Raw genomic sequence first — 21,293 nt, forward strand, 5'->3', positions numbered from 1 at the left:
TTGTAAAACAGAATGGCACTTATATAATTTAATAAACGCATACTAAAATTTAAATCTCCCGCGTTTCAATTTTCCTTCAAAATTAGCACGAACTTCCTGGAATAAAATATAATATAATAAAAATATAATAAAAATATAATAAAAATATTGTCTAACAACCAGAAGAATAACAGCATTATATACATACAAATGTATATATTATGCATGTACTTGTTACATTAAATAAAATGTATCCGAAAAATTCCAAAATCGTATAAGAAAACCTGAAAATGAAGAAAATTGGAATATTCGAACAAAATAAGATAGCAATCGTGACAGAAATTATATAATACTCCAGAAGCACTGGTGAATTATCGAAAAATTGGTGCAATTATACAAACCATGCAACAGCTATAATATGAAGAAAAAATAAAAAATATTCCAAAAACATTGTTACGAGTAGAAAATGGCTCCTTGTACGTGTGACAAAAGTAAGGTGACAATGGTGTTAGCTTCACATCATTATGGAATACGGAAATGCACATCGTCGTGAAGATTACCACCGGTCGAGATAAAAATCGAGATAAAAATCGAGATAAAACAGAACTTATACGAGGAAGAAACTACTACGACTAATCGCGTATGAAATTATCTTTTTATCTTTCGCAACAACTATTGTGAAATTTTTGCAAAAACAATTTCCTAACCTCAAAATGATTTTTAAAAAGTCCAAAGAATTTTTAGTAATATTTCAGTCGCCAAGGAAACTTGAACTTGAAATTTATCAAACTTGTTGATTCTCTTTTTAAACGAGCTGGGATGAATCAGACGCCTCGCTTATGCTTTTATTTTGAAAGCATTTCCGGCCAGAAGAATGCAGCTGCACGGCTTTTAAGACGCTCCTATTCACGTCTACGAATAATGAATAATTCCTTAATTCCTAATATTAAATCCTTCGCAAACTTGTCCACTAACAAAGAAAATTTATTTTATAACGAAGCAATTTTTATTTCTTAATAATTTCTGAAAGAACGTGTAATTAAATGTACATATTAAAAATTAATTATTGTTAATAATAGTTTTGAGTCACGTTGTAATTTATTTTGAGGTTAGATTACATAGACTAATCAAATTCTTACATGAACCTAATAGTATATTATTTTATAAAATACTTCTTTGATAATTCTGTATTTCAATACTTTAATACAATTGTCCATCAAAAACTGTATATTCTAAAATATACATTTACATTAAATATACATAAAATATACATTATACAAAAATTGATAAAATCAAAAAATATAATTTGACTAAAACTTCGAAGAAATTCAGATAAATTAATCGAGGAAGGAATACAATTTAATTTCAAATTTCCTAGAAAGGAGTAGACGAAACAGAAGAAAGCAACAGGAGTTCCCAGAATTACTAAGAATTTCGTATAGTCATCGTATTAAATAATTAATAAAAATATAACGAGGAAAAGAATTATTCATTAGTAGTTTGATATATACAAAGACAAAAGCAAAATCAACGCTATTTCTCTGAATCGAAGAAAGTTATAATAATTATAATACTTGGAATAAGGTTTCACGAAGAAAAATTCAAAATGGTTTTCATTCTTCCCTCCCGCACCGCCATCTAGGCCACGCGCCAAAAAGCTACACCCTGACCCAACGCAATCTCGTCATCGCGTCTCGCTTTAAATCAGATCCGATGGTCGCAAGGATATTTCCTAGCCACTCCTCTATTCCTACGAACACGGTAGTCAGATCACGCGTGCACGTTACGCAGATGTCCTGAACGGTGTCACAACACCTTCGTTTCCCTGTTACCCATCTGCCTCTCGGATTAACCGATACAGCCGTTAACCTCTCCGATCCCTTTATCTACCCTCTATTCTCCGCACTTGAACAAAACCGATAGAACAAACGGCTGGAAAATAGAGTAGAAAGAGAAGGATCCACCGGTTATGACAGTCCGTTAAGAGGCAAGCACACTTGCGTAGCATTGTACGCTGCCGCGAGCGTTGATGGTGGTAGTCGCGAGCTGCGTGGTGGGAGGCCTCAATAAAAGTCAGTGGCAGACTGATTGTAATTCAGAGTGGCGGTAGACTCCGGTACTAGTGCCCCGTACGGCCGCGTCCTTTCTCCGTGCCTCTTCTCGTTCCTTCTTCGTTCCTCCGTACGGTCCATCGCGATTCCCCTTCGACTCTTTCTTCTCTCTCTCTCTCTCACTGCAACGAATCCGCGTCCTCGTCGCGAATCTTCGGAACGTTAGTTCGAGTCGATCGTGATCGGTGATTGGCGGTCCCGAATCAGCGCGACAGGACACACGAAACGCGGAAACGGACCGCAGTACCGTACATTCGGCGAGGTGCGTGCCCCCGCGTGATTTTGGTTAAGAAGACTTTGGGACTTCGTGGAAAGAGGCACAGTGGCAAGCCAAGCGTTGGGGAATCGATAGTGTCGTGGCAACGATTCTGACAACGGTTCTGACCGACCCTGCTAACGAGTCGGACTTGCCCTGGAACAGGTCGACCCCGATTGTTTTCCCGCCAAGACAGAGCAGAGTCTCGCGAGGTTAGAACTTTCGTTCGACGACGGGAAAGTAAGTGAGATTAGAGGTGGTCGAATCCGAGGTAGTATCAGAGTCTTCGGTGAAGCTCGAACGATCGAGAGGACACGTGGATCGCGGAATCGCGTCATCCTGCGATCTTCCACGAGACGAGCAAGAAACACGTGTGTGCAGTCAGTGTCACGGGGTGAAGGGACGGCCTTGTGAGAGTAGATACATCGGTGATCGTCAGCCATCCCCGGACCGATTTTGACAGAGAAAGACACGTTGATTCGAGGATATTAGACAGAGGAACGATGGCTAGGTGGAATGATATACTTCGATGGGAAAGATGTGTCGGAAGTGTCCTCTTGGCGGTGCTGTTCGTCGTTTCCCGCGTCAGCTCCGAGGACAACCCGGGGCTTATATCACAGACTGCGGCAATGGTAAGTGTCAGAACGAGTATTTGCATTTTGTCAGGTGAAATTAGGTGACTTTCCACGGTATAGGTATAATAGAAAAAGATCAGTCGATCATAATTGATCGTGATGAATTTCTAACAAGTTTTCGTTAGGAGTGCATCTAGACCGACGAAAGAACGGTCGTTTGAGTGTATTGTTATAGAGTATTACTAATAATAATTCTAAAGTCGATTCGATTGTGAGAATGCCTAGCTTTGTAAAAGAATAGCAATTTGATTCAGTCATCGATTCGAATATACCATTATAGCGCATTAGCAATATTTATTCTAAAGTCGATTTTAGTAACTTTTTCAAATAGAAGAATTCCTAACCTTGTAAAGTGTTGCTAATATTAATTCTACGGTCAATTTAATATATTCAATATATTTCATTCGAAAATACCTACTTCTGCAAAAAAGTAATTACTAATTGAAGTGTAGCACTATAGAGCATTAACAATATTAATTCTAAAGTCGATTTTAATAACTTTTTCAAATAGAAAAATTCCTAACCCTATAAAATGTCATTAATATTAATTCTATAGTCGATTCAACTTCGAAAATACCTAGTTCTATAAAAAAGTAATCACTGATTGAAGTGTAGCACTATAGAGTATTAACAATATTAATCTTAAAGTCGATTTTAATAACTTTTTCAAATAGAAACATTCCTAACCCTATAAAATGTCATTAATATTAATTCTATAGTCGATTCAACTTCGAAAATACCTAGTTCTATAAAAAAGTAATCACTGATTGAAGTGTAGCACTATAGAGTATTAACAATATTAATCTTAAAGTCGATTTTAATAACTTTTTCAAATAGAAACATTCCTAACCCTATAAAATGTCATTAATATTAATTCTATAGTCGATTCAACTTCGAAAATACCTAGTTCTATAAAAAAGTAATCACTGATTGAAGTGTAGTACTATAGAGTATTAATAATATTAATTCTAAAGTATATTTTAGTAACTCCTTTAGAGAAATTCTTAGCTCTATAAAGTGTTAGCGTTATTAATATTAATTCTATAGTCGATTTAACTTCAAAAATACTTATTTCTGCAAAAAAGTAATCACTGATTGAAGTGTAGCACTATAGAGTATTAACAATATTAATTCTAAAGTCGATTTTAGTAACTTTCTCAAGTAGAAAAATTCCTAACCTTACAAAGTGTCATTAATTCTATAGTCGATTCAACTTCGAAAATACCTACTTCTGCAAAAAGGTAATCACCGATTGAAGTATAGCACTACAGAGCATTAACAATATTAATTCTAAAGTCATTTCGACGACGAATATGGCAAATCCTTGGAGTAGGAATATTGTCGATTCGAACTGAACCGAAACGAATGACAGTGAGTAAAGTGACATTGCGCAATGGTTTCACGCATGGTGTGATCGGAAACATTTTCATTGCTCTTCCTGGAAAATAAGAGGCTACGGTAGAACGCAACAAGTTCCAGGTGGCGGAGACTGCGTAGAGGAAAATACCTACATAAAGACGGTTAATCGTGCGGGAAAATTGATTCGCGCGAAATGTACCGCGCGTGCGCAGGGACAAGTGTGTGTGTGTCATACGTGAATGAGTAATAATCGCGTACGAGTTTCTTTTGACAACGCGAATAACATTCCAGGGGATACGTTTATCTCTGTGATACTGATATACAGATTACGATGGACACCGATGCTATATCTCGAGTATAGCACTGAGTCCCACGAAACAGTTTTCCTAGTTACCTAGTTATCAATTAATAAGAAAAATTCTCCATTGTTCGTGTGAATTTCCTTTTTCCTATGTGTGTCTTTCGATTTCGTTTGCTTTAAATATTTTCTCGATATTTTTTCCGCTACGATTAGACAAATTAAAATTCGATATATTTAATTTATTATATTTTACATAACTGGTATTACTAGTTTAATCTTTATCCCAACTTTGTCTCGCATATGTCGTTAATATTATCTTTCATTAAATTTTATTTTACTCTTGTCAGTTAACCTATTAATACCACTTGCTTCCTTATATTTTATTCCATTGACGTCGCAAGTAAATAATTCATTTGAATATTTCCCATTACCATTGCAACATAACCTCAACTCGTCTTACCTTACTATTATCCTCCAGGTATCGCGATACCTAATTTTATTCGCCTAATTGTTATAACATTTCCATTAAAGTACCGTTATAGTATATTTCCCATTATAGTACAATTATAATATTAAAATTAATATTATCGACCTCATCGCGATCTACTTTACCAACCGAAACTAATTTCTTGTATACGTTATAAACAATTATTCCCTAGCTCTCAGCGAACTCTAACCCTTTCACAAAGCAAGCATCGTTTCTTCCGTTGTTCATCAACAATGCCAATTATCAGTTGTGCAACTACATTCGCGATAAGACTAAAGCATCCAACGAGCATATGCTGAGATAGGAACGAGGTCAAATAGCACGAGAGGAATATCGTATAAGTAATTTCGTCTATCCGAGGTATTCTCGCAGGTATGCAGCATGGAAAAGGGAAAAACTTCAGACCGGTTCCAGCGTAATGACATAAGGTCGGTCAGTGTGACGTCACTGGCTACCTTCGCTGACAAAGTTCAGCTACGCGCGATGACTCGCACTCGACCTTCGATTCATTGAACAGCATTGACTGTTGCAGTGTCATACGTACGTTACGGCATAGGAAACTCGACATTTCTATGCGGGTTCTTTTGTTAGTGAAACAGAAAGAATTACGATTTTATTTTAATTTATTTTAATTTATTTTAATTCTTTTTTTTTCTTTTTAATTAAATTCGAGGTCGTTGGATGATTGAGAAGATTAACAGAATTGGCAGGTTGTTGAACTCTTGATCAAAAGTCGATATGGATAATGAAATTAAGTGTCTAGGAGATAGAGGCAGGTTTTAGGGTCCTGGTCTGACCATGAGGCAATGTTTCTACTTGAGCGAGCTAAGATCCTGGACTTGAGTCAATGTTAATGTTAAGTTGTCGAATGTTAATATTGACTATCTACTTCGCGAATAACATTTCCTAAGAACTTGAGCACACAGTTCGAAGTTACGAGATAAGATAATTTCGTTCGTTTTGGATGTTTCCTTTCATAGGTGCAAAGATCGTGAGCGACCTGCTGTTGAGAGATGTAGGAATACAGTAGTCGATCATTTAACTGGAATTAATGAATTTATACTTGTACTTGTCAAAAATAATGAAAATTTTGAGCTTTCTTTTCCTTTGGATTCTACAGTTTGAGTTTCAATTTGTCAAAAAGCGATGCTAAAATATTGAGTTCGTGTGATGATTATGTAACTGTGTACATCCTTGATGATGAGTGATGAAATTATTGTGTAATTCGTTCAGGTATTCTAGAATATGTATGAAAATAAATATCGTCAAAGAGACTCCCTAGATTTCAGTGATATCTGATACAAAATATCGTGTACTTTGAGCTAAATCTGAAAATAAGCTTAGGTTTTTACTTAGCTCGTTTTAGGTTCCATAGTGATCGAACAAAACTTTTAAATTTAGGTCCCATACTGATCCAGTTATTGGGATTAAGCGTAATTCCAAATTCTCAATAAATTCATCAGCATGATCCTATCAAATTTTACCTTGTGATTCTTACAAACAGTTCTCATCTGAGCAAATACTATATTATAGTTTAATTTATATACTATAATCTAGGACAAAGAATTTAATGTACTATATATTATTTTAATTATATTCATTTATTGGAGATATGAATCGTGGTGGCGCTAGTGAGTTAAATGGCAAATCGTCTTAGGACTTGCTCGTGAAAGCGTTAATAATTATATTATATAATTATACATTATCACATGCACTATATTTTCTGCGGTATGATATAGTATGTTATATTCCTTATATTGGATTATGTTATATAAATTAGATTTTGATATGTAAGATACTATAGGGTGTCTCAAAATTCACGGATGATTTGAATTTTGTACCATTTGTGTGGTAAAATCTTGTCAACGAAAACAAAAGACAGCGTGACAGCTGACAGCTCAGGATTATTCAAAATTGTGTGTTACATGAAAGAACAACGCGTTTTTATTGTTGAACAATATTTACAATTTTTAATTAAATCCTGAGTTTTGTATTAAAATTACTTCTTGCCTAAATTTTGGGACACCCATAGTATCTTACATATCAGAATTTAATTTATATAATATAATCCAGTATAAAGAATATGATATACTATAGTATATAGTATATAGAAAAAACTATACTGTTACAGTGATACTATACTATACTATACTACGATACGATACTATATAGTGATACTATAGTAATAATACAATAATACTTATGATAATGTATAATTTTATAATATAATTACTAAGCCTTTCACGAGCAAGCGATTCAGCAGTCCTAAGACGATTTCCCACTTAACTCACTAGCGCCACCACGGCTCATATCTCCACTAAACGAATATCGTGAATATCGTACATATATTTTCTAATTTTACTGATACAACCATAGAATTTTCTTCTTACTACGCGTGTTATATTGTTTGCACAATATCGTTTTCACAAATTTTTCGACTTTCTGTTTAATCTTAATGATAATAGTCGGAAAAGACCTCTATCTTACGGTGAATCCTCCACCTTAAGCTTCGTATTTCGGTTTGTAATTGAGCCGAATAACAGAGATCTGCCAGATAAAGCTGATAATAGCACCTTGGCCGAACGACGGTCATTGAAATCGCGGTTGTAAAGAGGCGATTTCGTGCGCGTCGCTTAAGCAATCTCGGAACACGATAATGACGTAATTATCTGTCCCGGTAAATACAAATGCTGGCAGCTTTATCTCCAAGGTTCGCGACGCGTGAACAACCAGACCGATCTCACGCCCTCGATTACGTTTCATCGATTCTTTGTTCGCAATTGATCGGTGCATGCATCGATAAATCGAAGGAGGGACGCGCTTTGCTCGGCCACGTGTTTCCACACATGTGTCGACAGGGTGTGTCTCGAGACTGGTTCATATCTTGGCTGGTGCTAATTAAATTATTACTTGCTTTTCCGAGGTAATACGTGAATTTTTAATTTTTGAAGATAGTAAATAAAATTGTAATGAATATATATCGAAGTAAAAATGTAATTGTAGGGTTCAATCACATTTTTATTTTAATATTAAGTATATTCATAACTGTTTCCTATGTTATATAGTCTACGACCTAGAAATTCGCATAATCTTCGCCAAAGAAAAGTCAATATTATCCAAAATTGTATCAAGATAATTTAGATAAAAAAATATGAAAAAAGAATGATTTCCACTTGTACTTTTTATTCTGAATTATCATAATTGGGTTATAGATAAATTTGAGTATTAAATTTTAATATTTTAAATTATAAAATAGTATTAGTTATATTTAATAATAAAATAACAAGAAAGAAAGAACTTGAAGCTCTTCATACTCATTCCTAATTCTAAATTAATTGCAATCTGGTTTTTTAATTTAATTTTTAGAATATTAGGTTGCAGACATAAGTGTGATTTGTAAATTATTAAATAAAATAATACCTAGTAACAATAGTTATAATATAGTTATAATACAGTTAATTATATTATGATATAGTTAATATTCATTTATATTTAAATAATAATTACAAGTAACAAAATAATACTACAATGAGAAGGAAATTATTCGATGACTCTCACGTTAAATTATCTCAAAAGCAGATTTTTACTCTAGATAAATTATTCATTTGTTCATTTTTTCCAAGCATTTATGCTTCCACAAGTATAGTCTCTTTTTTACTATTGGGAAATAGATAAAGGAAATATACAACGTGGTTAATTTCAAAAGTCATTCGAGCACCTTCACCTGAAATCTTAAATGATTATAGATTCCTTGTAAACGAGATTATCTCTAGTACTTAGTCAAGTCACTATCTTTTTACATTGCATTTTGACATTAGCATTTTTCATTTGCATATCTATTGAATAATGGAAAATAATGCAAATTTAAATCCAAATTATCTGGTTGCTTAAATTTGTTGTTACCAGCTTTGACAATAATTCTATAAGAAATTTTTAAGGTGTAGAAAAATTCATATCTTCGTCCTCTATGTATCAAACAAAAATTTAATTTTTCAATCCAAAGTCTAAACATTATTATTTATATCTAAATAATAATAATATGAAAATTGTGACATGTATAATTACATTTCTATTTAAATACATTTTTTCCCAATAATTATAAAAGTAAAAACCTGAATCGTAATTCAAGTATCAAACACGACATTAAAAAGATGAAAATTGCTATTAAAAAAGAAAATGTATGCAATAAGATAACACCTATAATGCTAATAAAAGCGAAAAATATTTGAATATTAATAAACTGTATGTTCAAAGAATTCTTATTTTCTAAAAATTCTGTAATTCCAACAGAAAAGTGTGATACTCCGTTGTAGTAATTTTACAATCGGAAAAAAGGAAGAGAAAAAGGGTGAACACGAATAATGTTCCTCAGATGTTTCGATTGGAACGATAATGTCGAACACCGAGTCTTGCTTGTACTCAAATTGCTGTGTCGCGAGTGAAAACTAGGCTAAACGCTTGTTGCAAGTAGTAAGAGTCAGGAACGTAGGCAGTAGAATCATACTTACTTCAATCAGACACGCCGTCGCGCACTTATCCTTTTATAGCTTCCCATTATAGAAAACTCGAATCTTTCCACACACGATTCAAAACCTCAAAAATCTCACTCAATTATATTCCTCAAATTCCATAATAATTACTTTCACAATCAACATAATTACAATTACATTTGCAAATTACATTACATTATCAAACACTCCAATAAAATATTAAATTATAATTATTTAAATATATTTTTAAAAACATACAGCTGATTATTTTACACCAAAAAATACTTTGCTCCTAAATAATCACGAATTCCTCCAACATCTATTATAATAATTTATTCAAATTAATTTTTAAAAGTGTAAAATAAATCCAATTAATCTCTCTCTTTAATCGAATTACAATATTCATTCCCCTTTCACCGACTATAAATTAAAACAGCAATTTTAAATTCCTCTTTTCCATTAAATCTGAAATTAATTCTACATTTTCCAGTATACAAAAAGATATTGACACTTTGACTGTCATGTTGGTCATATATGACCGGTCACGGTTTCTGCGGATGGAAATGGATACCAATATCTTCTACGTTTTTCAACAGTTAACACATTGGTATATTTAGATGAAAATATTTAAATAATGAAAACAACTCGCAATAAACTATTTTAAACAAAAAAATTATTGACACTTTCTAGAAAATTCTTTTCTCTCTCTCTTTCTCTCTGTCACTCTCAGTGTCACTCTTAATACATTGCGTATCGCATAGAAATTTCTAAGCCATACACCAGGGACCACACGTTTCGACAAGACAGTGCGTTGACATCTAAGGCCCATAACAGATGGCGCGCGAAACACGAGAAAACTCGTGAGCGGTACACAATGTGTTAACACTTTGACTGCCACGTTTATCATATATGACAGGCCACGGTATCTCCTGTGACGCCATGGTGGTCATTGGTGACTGGAGCGCTTGAACTTCTAAGAATTGTAAAAATTGAACGAAAATTGACAGTTACTTGACTGTCAACCGTTACCAAGGCGCTATCGGTGGTCACAAGTGACTGCCAATAAGATAAATCGCTCCATGTTATCTTATATCACCAATTTATTATTATTTTACCATAATATCCTTTGGATAAGGCCACTCCCGTGGCCTCCTAAGCGGAACAAGTGATTTCGGCGTGGCAATCAAAGAGTTAAATATTCGCTCTTCCTCGACAACTTCATATTCATTCATGTAGGATCGGATTTTGGGTGGATTGACTCAAGATAGTATTACATCAACCTCACAAAGCAATTCTTCACGAAACCTCATCATCCCAGCAATCTTCTCCAACTTCGTTATATAAACTTCGCCGCAAAATTTAGGTATCCTGAAAAATTCAGCTGAAACCATCCTAAAACGTTTAAAATACCCTCACTATCATAGCAAAAATCAAGTAATCTGCAACATGAACTTCGAAAAGCAATTCTTCACGAAACCTCATCATCCAAGCAATCTTCTCCAACTTCGTTATATAAACTTCGCCGCAAAATTTAGGTATCCTGAAAAATTCAGCTGAAACCATCCTAAAACGTTTAAAATACTCTCACTATCCTAGCAAAAATCAAATAATCTCCGACATCACCGTTTTCTGCTAAATTGAAGCCCAACTGCATCAACTCCGTCAGATAACAAAACAGCTATTCCTTCCAATCCATCCCTAATTGACAATTTTGAATTGACAATATTATTAGAAAAAAGTTAACTTTGGTAAAGAAACGGTTTGCCAAGTTGCAGATTCTAGTTATAGAATCAGGTGGTGAATGACTGTAAACGGAGGTCATAAAGAGCAATGGATTTCTAGTATATCTTGTGGGAATGTTAAAATTTAATAGGGCTAGCAGCTCTGGACAGTTAACCTTACCATTAATAATACTATGTAAGAAACTAAGGTCTGAGGTGGGCCTGCGAATTTCTAAAGTAGGTATATCAACACATTGAGCGCCGGTCCCGTGAAAACGCGGGTTTCTGGGTCTGTCGCTTGAGCGCTGGCCCCGCGATAATGCGAGTTTCTAAGTTAGTCACTTGACTCTCGCCCTCACGATGATGAGGACCTTTTTTGCTTGTATGGATGTCTTACACGTCAATTTGCATTCGCTTGTCACGTTTACGACAATCTGCATTTGTTATACTCCGAAAACAAAACGTATACGATGGTTCAGAAACAATCAAAGCAAGAATTACTCTCAAGCAGTGTATTCCTTAGTTAGTACCTCTTTCGTAGGTTTACGCTTTTCGTTGAACAATATAATAAGTCTTATTATTCTGTAACTTTTTACCCATATAATATGAGCGAAGCTTTGCTTTCGCCGTAAATATCCACGAGCCATCACCCACGTCCAGGCCCCCACGAACGCGATAAACGTGATCGATTGTCCAGGAAGAAACTCAATTGCCCGAGCGATCGCTAATTTATTCGATAATTATTATACTCTCTCCAGTGCAACCGTGACACATCGCTCTACACGTGGGACATAATACTTTGCGCTGCGATCCTGCCCCGTAATTGACGCGAATTTATGTCCCTGGCAATGCGCCAAGTCAAGCAAGCAGCAGCATGACCAAGCACCGTTTCAGCGTCGCGACGACGTGTTACGGTAAGAAAATTTCAGAGACGACATGTGCACCCTTACACGTGCTTCGGACGCGCCATTCTACTCCGCGATGGGTTAATTATTGGGGCAAAAATGGCCATTCATCGTTACTTGGGACCAGATCGTGATCGTTGGTCTATCCTCTGAATAATTAGAGAACACGTGTGAATGGGGTCGCGACAGGATTTATGGGAACGTGGCTCTATCGTGAGAGGATTTATTGGTGGTAGGTATTTTGTTATTAAAGGTTGTTGATATTGATCGAAGATTTTTGTTCCTGCTGGCATCATTGGGGATATTGATATTGGCTTTCATCGAAGTGGAATGTATTTATGGAAATATGGAATATTAGTAATGTTATTATTGCACATATACTATATGTAATTTTTGGGACTATTGATATTGCATTATATGGAAATGGGAATTTATTATATTACCACAAAATGGTTAATGGTCAGTAATATTATTATGCATAATGATTATGTTATTTATAATACTAGGTATGTATATAATTTTTGGAAATATTAATATTGGTCAATTGATATTGAATATTGATCGAAATGGGAATTTATTATATTACCAAAAAATGGTTAATGGTCAATAATATTATTATGCATAATGATTATGTTATTTATGATGTTAGGTATATATATATAATTTTTGGAAAAATTAATATTGGCTGTGATATATAAATATATATTTATCTTTATCATATCACTTTAATCACTATACTATATTTAGGAATATTTATACATATTAAAGGTTAATGATCCTAATGTTAGAACAATATTAATACTAAATAATAGTGATTATTATAGTGATTATAATAAATATTTAATATACGATTTAACAAAAATAAGAGGAAAAAGGCAAACAGGATTTTGAAAATTGGGTACCTTTATCATATCATTTTAATCACTATACTATATTTAGGTATATGTATACATATTAAAGATTAATGATCCTAATGTTAGAACAATATTAATACTAAATAATAGTGATTATTATGGTGATTATAATAAATATTTAACATACAATTGAACAAAAATAAGAGGAAAGAGGCAAACAGAATTTTGAAAATTAGTATTAAATTCCATGTACACCTCCGTTCGAAAAATTATGGTTTCTTCACTGTTTCTCCAGTAGAACAGGAGCTAAACGACACTAATAAATCTCGGCGCCCCGCGTGTCTTGCATTTTTAAGTATTTCAAGCACGAGTAGCTGAAGATTCTACCGTGTTAACGAGGTTTATGATCGAATCGAAAGTTGAATAAATCCTTGAGATAAAGCAGATGATTCTGAGGTTGGACATCGTCTAGCAGCATCAAGAAATCATTCGGCTATTGTGTATCGAGTAATAACGAGTAATCGGAGTCATGGAGACGTATTAATAGCAAAAAATTTTATATTATTTAATATTATCTATTTTGGTTAATATTTATCGGCGATTTTTTAGCTAGTGATTCAGCAAATATAGATAGAGTATCTTTTATACGTCATCGGTTCTCAGAAAATGTTGAAATGCTAGTCGCAAATATTCAGTCTAATTTTTGCCACGCAATTATGGCTCGGTGTAAAACACTGGTGTAGTATCGAAATCGAAATCATGCTTGACAAATACTGGAGCAAATAATGTTACTGTGTACCAAGATAACGATTTATGAGTTGGCAAGGTCCTTAGCCAACTCGGTATTCGAGAGAGACAGAGACGTAGTATAGTTCCGTCAAAAAATTTTACAAAGATGTAAGAAAAACATGCTGTAATTGCTATGAAAAATTCTATACTAAAATCCAATTATACCTTCACAAATTACTTTTCAAAGTGATTAATAAATAAAACTAATATTGTCTAACGAGACACTATTTTTCATTTTTTTATAGAATTATTTAATATTGAAAAAGACTCCATTATTTTGTGATTTTAAAATTAGTATTTCTTTCTCCAAAGGATCGATTTTATTTTAAAAAAGAAGTCAAATAGACAATCTTCAAAACAATTTCTTTCATATCTATAAAAAAGTAGTATTATTTTGAGTAACTTTTGATAAAATATAAAGGAAAGTAATTTCTTCTTTCAAAAAGCCAATCTTACTTTAATTAGAAGCCCCTACTATTTTTCAAACCTTTCATTCAAAAAAGTGCCATTATTTCAATTGAACATGTCATAAAGATAACCTAAAATAAGAAGAAAAGAAATACGTAATACAAAAAGTAACATTCCTTTTTTCGAAAAGTAAATCTTATTTTTCTAAACATCTCATTCAAGAAAGTACCATTATTCCAGCTACCCCTGCCCAACAAATCATTTCCCAAGAGAAAACTATTACGTAATTCCAAAAATTAAACCTAACCTAACCTAACCAATCTTACTTTAAATAGGAATCCCTGCTAATTTTCAAACCTTTCATTCAAAAAAGTGCCATTATTTCAATTGAAATTATCATAAAGATAACCTAAAATAAGAAGAAAAGAAATACGTAATACAAAAAGTAACATTCCTTTTTTCGAAAAGTAAATCTTATTTTTCTAAACATCTCATTCAAGAAAGTACCATTATTCCAGCTACCCCTACCCAACAAATCATTTCCAAACAAAAGACTATTAAGTAATTCCAAAAATTAAACCTAACCTAACTAATCTTACTCTAACTAGGAATCCCTGCTATTTTTCAAACCTTTCATTCAAAAAAGAGCCATCATTTCAATAGAATTTATCATAAAGATAACCTAAAATAAAAAGAAAAGAAATACACAGTTCAAAAAGTACCACATGCAACAAATTATTTCCAAACCAAAAAACTATTAAGTAATTCCAAAAATTCGGAACTTAAAATCGTTCAAATCTCATAAAAATCTCATCAATCTCATCTAATCATCAAAATCCTAAAAACTCACATCCCAGAGACTCTAGTACCCCTCTAGTGGCGCTCGTGAATCAAGATGGCGGCTTTGTTGTTGCCGATCTCACTGAAGGGATGATCATCAGAGGGATAAAGATTCGTTCGGCACCCGGGCAAGGTGCCAAGTGATCGCGTCTCTGTCTCTCGCTGGCGGATCATACTAGGAAATGGTAAATAATGTATGTGCCTCGACACGGAAATACACAGGGCTCAGGATCGCGAGTGTTGGCCTTCGTCGTGGCGGATTCGCAGTCTGAACACGATCCGACCGTCATCGGAATATTAACGATCGCCCCATAGATATTCTCATCGTCGCTCGATCCAGCGATCGTTCGCTCTTTTACGTATACGTCTTGTCTGGTGCTTGACACTTGCCTGTCTCTGTCGCTCCTGGCTGGATGACAGGCTCTTTCACCGGGTGAGACTCAATCGGGGCAATTAGCTCGATTCGCGATCGCTCTGAAGATATAGTACATGTAAATTTGGATTTACTTCTTGGTCAGTCGAAGTCACAGGTGGTTGGATGCTTCGAAGCTTGTCGCTGTGAGTATTTTGGGGTGTTACAGGTTGGGAATCAGTGGATTTCAGATTGCTCGTTCGATGAAAATTAAGAGGATAGATTTGGTAGCTGAGAATAAAACTTTGGATTTAGTTTTGTGGAATGGAAATTATTACTCGATATTTTTGAACTTTTTATGGTATATTTTATGGTAATATATTTTTGTATTTCCCTTGGGTATCTAATTTAGGCATAGGACTGTCATGAGGAAATATTTTGGAAAAATAAAAGTTCTTTGGTTCTATATTAATTTTATACTATTTCTATAGCATATTTTTATACTATTTTTATTATTTCGTTATTAATTTTTATACTATTTTTGTAGTATACTATAGTATGCTATTTGTATACTACTTCTCTGTGTATGATATATGTAGGTACATAAATATCGCGAAATTTAATTTGTAATTTGTAATATATAGATATGGAGGTATTATAGAAGGATTGTCAATTTGAATTTATTTTTTAAAAAATGATTAACCCAGGTTCTTTAACCTTTTTAAGATAGATGAAGAGGTATAATGAAAAATCTGTGTAATTTTATATTAATTTTCATAAAAATTAGTGTCCAAAATTCTGTGAGAGATAGGGGAGTTGCAAAGAGAGGTCTAGATTGCCAAGAGGCTAAGTATTTATGTCCCAATACAGTGGAATAGGAAGAGGAAAGAAGTTAATTCAAAATTTGCCTGCTGAATCCTAATCGCATTCTTCTAATCTGCCTACGCATACCAATTAAAGCCTCATCTGAATTCCGTTTTCAGCGCTATAATTGAACGACTCACGGATCGATTCCTTCAAAAAGTTCAAGAAAGGGAAAGATACCGTCTTATCTCGTCTTTATCGATAAAAAGAAACAGAAATGCACAATTACGAATGCATCGTTTGTCCAATCTCCGATACTTGTGGACACACACGATGTCACTGAAAATGGAATAAAGGATGATTTACTGGATTACTTGAATACTAGAAACACTATCGCAAATAGAAGCTAGAATCGTAGAATTATTCTTCAAATCTAATCAATTCTGCTTCTTGTACGTAAGGTTTAAAAACAAAGAATTAAACGAGTGTAAAATGTCAATTATATTCATAATATATAATTTAATTTATCAGATACTATAAACGAATAATTATTTATTAAAAATATAAATGATAATATTATTTAAATAATCCACTTTATAATTTATTTGAGAAAAATATTTATTATACACGAGTATTAAAATTTGTCATATCAATTAGCAATGTCTCCTCTAATTCTCTTTCTCCATTAAATAATTCACAATCTAGATAACCAAGGATGCATAGTTAATTTTAAAAATAGAAGAAATAATTTTCCAAAAATTCTACAAAATTGAAGCAATATATGAAAAATTCAAAAGAAAAAGGGAAACAAAGATATTGAAATAAACTGAGGATAATTAAAATCTTCTATTACAAAGCTTTTGAGAATCTCAGATTAGACCCAGACCTAGTCTATAGCCCCACAAAGGCCTACCAGACTAAACCATATATAGGTTAACTAAACCAATAGCCCAGTATGCATCGAGACAATCCATGCCATCGTTCAGACGTCAACAAGATAGACAGACTGATATTCAGTAATGTCAAGAAACGCATAGGCTGTCTAACTCACGAAAACGCCTTCCGTGTCTTATCAGGCTTCGCGGAAGATGCTTGCCAATGCAAAGATAGCAACGCTCTTGGCAACCGCTTATTACAATTACTAATCGCGCATGATCATTACCCGACGTGCCTTGAACGGCTAATTAGGCGCAGAACCGTAATCGCGTCATTGCGCAAATGCGACAGCCACCCGGAGAAATGTTCAGCACAGCTGCTGAATCACGTTCATCGACGTGAGCTGACGCGAGTTCGTCAGAGATGCGCTTGGTCGCGATTGAACCGCTTCATTTCCGGATTTTAATGTTGATTTACAGGACTTAAAGCTCTGTTGCATTGGTGATTGCTATACCACAACGTAGAATGACCATCAGGTGATGAAACATTGTCACATTTACTATGTCACTCTTGCAATGGCAGATATGTCTATAACAATAATAGGTTTTCAGCTCTGAAATATAGACAGTAATATTATTACGAGGTTATGTCCATCTTGTATTAAGTGGAAAACACTTTTGTGAGGAGATCTGGGTTGTCAGAAGTTACCTATAGACCCCTGTGATGTCTACCAGTGGATATTAGTTATAGGTCTATCGGTATTAAAGTACAATTTATTATGGAAAATCTGAGTAGAATAAAAATTTGAAGAAGAAAAGTAACAATCTCTATGAGGATTGGCACTGTGTATTGAAACATAGTCACTGGGTCAGCCATATCAGTTATACCTTGCAGTGAGTAGTCCTTGAATAGGTTAGGTTTATGAAATGAGGTTAGGTTACTAAGTAAATGATATTATTAATGAAGTTATATTTCTTTGAACACTAAGTGAGAATTTTTCAAAGTGATATGGCTGGTATAGAATTTGATAGTTATCATAACAACAGTCAGACAATTAAGAATCATTTATTACAATTTTATAAATACTTATTAGTAAGATCCTACCAATCTCCAACTTATTGCACTTAAATAATATCAACCAGATAACCTATCCTATAAATGCAGAAGACATCAAACTCAAAATATCAAACATAAATAAAAACTAAACGCAAATATTATACTAAGGTCATAAAACTGATAAGAAAATATCTTCAACTGTCTAAAAGTAACCAAACTTTGTGAAAAAATATAATTAAACAGAATCAGACCAAAGCTATCGCTAATAACTTCAATATTGATGTGATATACACATGTATCACTTCTATCAACACTGTGAACTCCAAATTTGCAATATAAAGATATAATTATTGGACCAAAATTAAAGTTCAATACTCTACCATATGATTTGCTATATTTAAATACGAAGATTGTGTACCAGGTAAAATAAAGAAAAAAGGATTATCGTGAAATAACTCGTAATCGTGGAATTCGATAAATAAAATTACCACGAAGGAGATATCATTAGTAAGACCAACGGTATTCGACTGTAAATAATTTTTCAGCTATCTTATTTACAAGTACCATACGTAAAAATGCGTATATCAAAGTTCGCGCCGTAGAACTTGACTACCGTGGTTCCACGTGATCAGTCTCGAATTACCGAATATGGCTGCCGCAGCGATTTTTGCACCAATGCGTGTCTTTCTGCAACGTGACACGGGGAACATGCGTTCGCGTTACGCAATGTAGTGAACTTGGAAGATTGCACCGATAGTGGATGAACACAGAGCGAGTTTCCTTTTCCACGAACTTGTTTGCGTCTTCTATGAATATACTTATACTATATATAATATTTACATCTCACAGTTCAACCTTATACGAGATTACTGAGACTGAAATCGTTCAGTGATTAACGATGGGAAAAGAAGCACGCGATAACACACGGTCAATTATTATTTTCCTTGTGATAAAGAACTGTTTAAATATAGTATGATATGCTATTAGGATTCAGTGGAAAAATACCACGTTGCATCAAGTGTTTGGTTATTAATGGTGTAGAAATAATATAGAGGTGCTTTTATCCAGTGTAAAATTTCTGTTAATTTTATAGTGAATTTATTTTGTTCGTGGTATGTTTGTCTGCTGTTAATACATTGGGAGCTGATACTTTAGAGAATTAATAATATTAAGAAGAGAGTAACCGTGAAGGAATTTTTGAGGTGTACATAGGTTATATTTTTCTGACAACTGTAACTAAAGATAAAGTACATATTTTATGGTATATATATGTATATTGGAAATTTTTTAATAGATAATATATAGAATCAAATATTATGACGATAGAAGGGTAATTTAATTTTGTGGATACCTATATACTTTATTCTAGTCTGTAATTTCTTGACAACTTCAAATATACTATCAAGTATATTTGTCTATTAAAAATCATAATGAGTAGATACAGAATATTTGTATATATCTATCTAAAATATTTTGTTAAATAAGTTTCTAATCCACTATCTCATCTCGATAAGATAAATCTCCAGTTCTTATTTATAATCCATTGTACTGATATGTTTCACTATTATACAATATTAGAAAGTGGTACGAAGTGGTCTATTTGCTTATAAATCTTACAATATATTTGTTTTCAAATGTAATTCTTTTCCCACACACGAGCAAATCAACTGCCAATCACAGAAGCTTCAAATATAATTTTCTCAAGTCAGATACTTAGTCACGTATCCCACTTTTCCAAGAGCCTCATACATAAACTACATAATAATATCAACTTCCCTTTAGATGATCACTCTGTCTACGTTAAGAAACCTTCTGCAACGCTATATTCAACCAAGACTCCACAAAAATGGCACGTTCCCATTTATTCCAGGCAAGCAACAAAGAGTTCTATTTTAATTGATGAAGAATCATTCCCCATTAGAAGACTTTCATCGAGAACACTTAATCACCCCCTGATCCATATCGTCACCCACATAGTGCAGCTCCTCATCATGATGTCACTATTACCGTTCTCGGTAAGCCTTATTTGCATCTACTGACATCGATAGACGGGATCTAGACGATATACAAGAAGAAGAAAAAATGGTTCGATGCACGTTTGGATCAGCTTCCTTTGTGATTGATACGTGTGAGAACCATTTCCGGAGTCGTTGAATCAGCGACTTTTTGCAAAGCGAACCGATGACTCACGTCATTTTATCGGCTCTTTTTTTCAGTGGACGTCGAACACCGATTGCGACACCGCCTTTATATCGTAACCGGGGTCGTAGGTCAGTAACCTTCAGCTTTTAAATATAAACACTGCTGACCGAGAAAAGAGGAAGAGCGATCGTGGCTCTCGTGTCATACGTATGTTGCTTATAAGTCGATTATGGTAGCGACAATTGTTGCGTAGAATTTAAACTAATTAATGAAATTTTCGTTTATTTTAGGCATATGTGCAATTGATTAGTTATCAGTTTGCTGGGTGACGAAACTGTTTTTGGGAATTCCTATTACTGTATATAGCGAAAGTATGGAGTTTGATGGGAAAGTTAAAGTATGGTTCATTATATGATAATTATTTTACCATATTAATTTTTTTTTAACCGTTTTTTTCAACCATTTTTTTATACTGTGCATATTATAAAATAGGAGAAACTAAGGACACGAATAAATTGGGAAAATATGAAAATGCAAAGTGGAAATTGGAAAACAAGAAATAGGAAATAAAATGAAAAATGAGAAAATTGAGAATTGATAAATGGAAATTAGAAAATAGGAATAGAAAATACTATGAAATATGACTATCATAAATATTAAAATTAAGGTCCTTGAGGACCTATAGACCACACATAAAGTGTTCGAATTATAGTAATTTTTTAACACCTCACATCACAGATATAAATTCTCCTCCACGCAGTTGAAAAAGTGTCACGTTAAAATTCGATATTCCTGCTAAAATTCCGAGAACTCGATATTGCAAAGTGCTAACGGTTAACGCAGGAACAGAACGAATCCAAAATTTCCTTTACCATCCTACGTAACTAATTTCAAAGAAACGCGCCATTTTTTTTTTTTTTTTTTTTTC

General features: G+C 33.7%; 1 protein-coding gene across 4 annotated transcripts in view; it reads left to right on the forward strand.

The window, feature by feature from the left end:
- The first annotated feature begins 2,089 nt into the window (after window positions 1–2,089).
- Window positions 2,090–21,293, forward strand: part of LOC108546580 (Matrix metalloproteinase 1) — a 65,447-nt gene continuing 46,243 nt past the window's right edge. For all 4 annotated transcript variants that reach the window (XM_017898757.1, XM_017898759.1, XM_017898758.1 and 1 more), the window contains exon 1: window positions 2,090–2,978. In XM_017898757.1, the coding sequence (XP_017754246.1) occupies window positions 2,850–2,978 (129 nt within the window). In that variant the 5' untranslated portion in view covers window positions 2,090–2,849. The remainder of the gene's footprint in view (window positions 2,979–21,293) is intronic.

Source organism: Eufriesea mexicana, unplaced genomic scaffold, assembly GCF_001483705.2.
Source record: "Eufriesea mexicana isolate 0111107269 unplaced genomic scaffold, ASM148370v2 scaffold741, whole genome shotgun sequence".
In the NCBI taxonomy this organism is placed as follows: Eukaryota; Metazoa; Arthropoda; class Insecta; order Hymenoptera; family Apidae; genus Eufriesea; species Eufriesea mexicana.